Raw genomic sequence first — 4,300 nt, 5'->3', positions numbered from 1 at the left:
GGGGGCAGGGAGGGAGGAGGGCAGACCTGGGACCTGCCCATCTCTGCTGCTTCCCCCGGCTGACCTGGGAGCAAGGGGAGCCCCAGAACAGCTTCAGCCAGGGGTTGTGGGGATAAGCTGCACAGGGTGCTGTGCTCTGTTGAAGACAGCTGTGGTAGTGGGTGGCCCCTGTTCTGGAGCCCGCTCTGGTCGGACCTCCCTGGTTTTCCCCATTGGTCTAGGGTGCTGGGCTTAGCTGGGGCCAGTGGCTATAGTGGCAGGCAGGTCCCTCCCCTTCCTGCATTTTGTCACACACCCTCCTTCCCTGTGACTATGTAAGACAGACAGCTCTCCTGTCCTCTGGGTGACAAGAGACATCTTGTGGGGGCGGCAAGGAGCAGGTGCAGGAACAGGGGCCACCCGCTGTCACTGTCCGTAGTAGCAGTGTGAAGCCGCCCTGTTGTGAGCCACCCAGATAAACAAAGCTGTAGTTCTGAAAATGCTGTGCGCTGTTCTTTCTGAGTCATGATGAATACAGAGGGAAGTGTGGTACCACATTGATAGCTAGAACTTCCCCAATCCTTTTGATGTGGTAGATTAAAGGAAAAAATGCAATAAATGTAGCAATGCATTAGGCCAGATTCTCAGCAATGTCACTTCACACTGACTGAGAATCTGTCCCGCTAACTTCAGTTAAAAGATCCACAGCACTTTCACTTATGGGCAGCAGTAGAGATACTTAGAGTATCTGGCCCAAGCAGAGTGCTTCAGTATCTGGATGGTCAAGTGCTGCCTCTGAAGAAGTCCCACTTAACAGCTCTATACTTGCTCTCCTCTGTACAGATGAAAAGATAAAAGCCTCTACTGAACAGATGCTCTAACGATTGGTTGATCCGAAGAGAGACAAAGAAATCTCTATTTTTAAAAAACATGGCAACCACTAAGATTGTAGGACATGTAGGATTCTGATCCTATGCCTGTTAACACAGAAATTAAACCAAGCATAAAGTTCAACAGTGCACATCATTACCTGCTAGCAAATACAAAATGAGCATTCATGCATGATGCTACAATAATTTCTTTCTAGTCTACTCACCTGGTGCCCCTGTGTACATGATGGAAAACACGTTAATCGCTATGGTAGCAGCATAGAACACGGGAAGTGCCCGAAGACCATTGGGCACAGGGTCCTCCTGCAGAATAATGAGGAAAGACAAAGGCTTGTTAATTACATGAGTTTGTTCTACTCATAAGCATCAAAACTGAGAAATGGTAAGGGACATTCACACATCGCCATGTCCATAGTAGGTGGGTGAATCTTCTTGCCTTATTTCCAACCATGCGACTCCTCACACTTCAGCACAGGTGCTCTGGAGAGCTGCTGAGGAAAGGATTTGATTATTTGCATGGGTTCCTGCTGTTACACATGTGGCAACATCTTAGGGAAACATCTCAACACAGTAACCAGATGGAGAACCATGCAGAAACAGAACACAGCATTGTTCTGTGGATGGGTGGTGGACTGGGAGTAAGGAGTCCCCAATTTCATTCCTGGCTTGTGCTTGCTTAGAACAAGCCACTTTCTCTCTGCACTCAGGTTTCCCCTCCCACCCTTTATCTGTCCTGTCTATCTGTATTGCTAGCTCTTTGAGGCAGGGACCCTCTCCTACCACGTTTGTGCAGTAATGCCTAGCACAATGGGGTCGCCAGCTACTACCGTACCACCTCTCCAGTGACTTCTAAGAGCTTGTTTCTAACCTTGTAGCTTAAACTGAAGTGAACAAGGAGTGTTTCTGTCAGTTAACAAAGGCTTTTCAAGAATTAAGATATTAAAATTGTATCAAGGAGGAATAGCAGATTGACAAGAAGATCCAAAATGAGCTTAACATGAACCGTTTCACTCTAAAATCTTACGTGCCTCAGCAGAATGCCAACTGCTGTAAAAGCACTTAACTCCACAGTAACTGAGTATAGGAATGGAGGCATTTCTGAACAGCAGTGTCTGCCTGTCAGGGCTGTGCATGCATTTTCTTGAGGACACGCAGGGTAGGACAGCCATAAACCCCTCAACTCCCTTGCAGCTGAGGGCTCTGAAACATACACCCTAAGGTTGATTCCTGGGGACTTGCAAGGACTACATCTCAAGTCATAGTTACCAAAGGGTAAGTAGCCACCCTTTTTCTGTGATAATGTGTCAGTGTGCATCCCAGTGTAAGTGGCTGATAAGCAGTATCCTTTTGTGACTGCAGGAGGGAGGAGTTCAATTTGCAGTCAGTCAGTCTGTCAAGAAGAGACTGAAGTGCTGTTTGCACAAACTCAGCATCTGACCTGGCTGCCACATCAAGCACATAATATTTAACAAAAGTTAGCAGGCTGCTTGGCATGGCTGTCTGGCAAATCGCAGAGACTGGAACACTCCCGACACAGGCAAAGGCGGCTGCTTGGGCCCTGCCAAGTGTGCCTCGTTGCTCAGAGGGAGAGGCTCACATCCCACTGGCAGCAGGTGGAAATTAACTGCGTTCTACTTCAAGATTCTTCCTGAGACATCTTGGCCTTTAGATGAGCTGGATGGGGCCAGCAGAAGTGGGAAAAACTTGGCCCACTTACAGTAGCAGAGGCAAGTACTGGACCACACCCAAAGAATATAATTTCTTTTTTCTCAGTATCAAGTGTGGCTTCAGGAAGAAGGCTGGGAAGGGAACTGAGGGGGTAGTCAGGTAGAATTCTCAATTAATAGCACCTCAGGGTCAAACTAGAGACCAAGCCATCACTATTTTGCTCTCTCAAAAGGTGTGAAAGGCAAACCAGCCAGGATGGCTTGGAATTGCAGACTCTCCATGCCAATGCTGACAAATCTAAGAAAGGGAGAAAGCCACTTCACCCTTTATGATCTGGTAAAGGAGCATTAGGTAGCACAGGACACAAGTGTAGCCGCAGTGGACACTGCCATTTAAAGTAAATTCTGGGATTGTGTGCATATGTGCATCTATACTGGGATCCATCTTGAGACATACTCAAAGAATAACTCTTATGTTATGTACATCAAGTAGCACAAGTTGCCATTCACACACATCCAAAGCTGTCCAAAACCAGGCTATTGTATTTTTGAAGACCCTATCATAATACGAATGCACAATGGGCTGAGGTTAGGTTGCACATTCATTCCTATCTTTGACTTCTGAGTCCTTAAATACACCAATTTTCTGCTGCACTTGATATGCTGTTTGCACTTTATTTCCAAAACTTACAATAAAAGTGATGGTTAGGGATACCAAATAGTTTGATGTGGCCATCCTTTCATGGAACAATAATCACTTTAATCCCATGTTCCCTATGCTCTAGACAAATTTGGAAGCTCCCCTCCCCCACACTTCATTGTTGATGTTTATTTACATCAGAAATAAAGAATGATGAAGCTGAGGTTACAGGAAGGGTTATTTATACCACATCCATTTAAATTTCCAGCATGACTGCTATTTTGGTGTCTCTCATTTTAGGGCTTTTGTCATGTACTGCTTTCCTGTTTGGCTGCAATGGATGGAGAGGGATGAGAAAGAAGGAAAAAAAAATGATACAGGGCCTTCTGTCTTCCCAAGTCTGCTGGCTTGCAAATCAACACAGATCCTCTGGTAAGGTTGATAACTCAGAGCAGTGGTTGTGAACCAGGGGTACACATGCCCCATGGGATATGCAGAATGGATAATAAAAAATACTGTTTTATAGAGGTGTATTGATACATTGGCCCTATATCAGATTGGCACCGATATAAGGAAAGTTGACTATTGGCAATGGGCTTTTTTTGGCTAATGTGGCCAATAAATGCCCTGTGCATGCGTGCAGCCTTGGCGCAGCACACAGGTGGCTAAGAAAGTAGCATGGAGAGCAGGCAGGTCCAGCTGGTAAGTCTGTTGTGGGGAAAGAGGCGTGGGAGGGGCAGATCGAAGGCCCAGTGGTGAGGGCTGGGGCAGGGGCATGGGCTACACACAGCTGGGGTGAGGCTTAGGACAGGGCTGTGGTTTGTCCAGCAGGTGCGGGGGCTGGTTCCCAGTGCTGCACACACTCCGGGAGGGCATAGGGGAGGGTGTGTGCCCCCAGATCTGTGTGCAGGGCGAGGGTGGGCTGCAGACATCCCAAAATTGACTGTAGCCCCCCCAAAATTGACTGTAGCCCCCCCATGACTCCCCTTCTCAGTGCTGCTGCAGCCTGCCCCAAGCACAGCTCAGCTGAGTCCCCTGCCAGGAAAAGCCCGGTACCACCCCAGCCCCAGCCTGCAGCGGCAGCCTGCCCTGCCCTGCCCTGCCCTGCCCTGCCCCGTCCCATG

General features: G+C 48.0%; 1 protein-coding gene across 3 annotated transcripts in view; it reads right to left on the bottom strand.

Moving 5' to 3' along the window:
• The window catches only part of SLC20A2 (solute carrier family 20 member 2), a 97,121-nt gene that overhangs the window by 46,690 nt on the left and 46,131 nt on the right, over nucleotides 1-4,300 (bottom strand). For all 3 annotated transcript variants that reach the window (XM_019522240.1, XM_019522242.1, XM_019522241.1), the window contains exon 5: nucleotides 1,076-1,172. In XM_019522240.1, the coding sequence (XP_019377785.1) occupies nucleotides 1,076-1,172 (97 nt within the window). The remainder of the gene's footprint in view (nucleotides 1-1,075; nucleotides 1,173-4,300) is intronic.

Source organism: Gavialis gangeticus, unplaced genomic scaffold, assembly GCF_001723915.1.
Source record: "Gavialis gangeticus isolate Ggan-Ray unplaced genomic scaffold, GavGan_comp1, whole genome shotgun sequence".
Classification (NCBI taxonomy): domain Eukaryota; kingdom Metazoa; phylum Chordata; order Crocodylia; family Gavialidae; genus Gavialis; species Gavialis gangeticus.
This window is presented reverse-complemented; position numbering and strand designations above follow the sequence as displayed.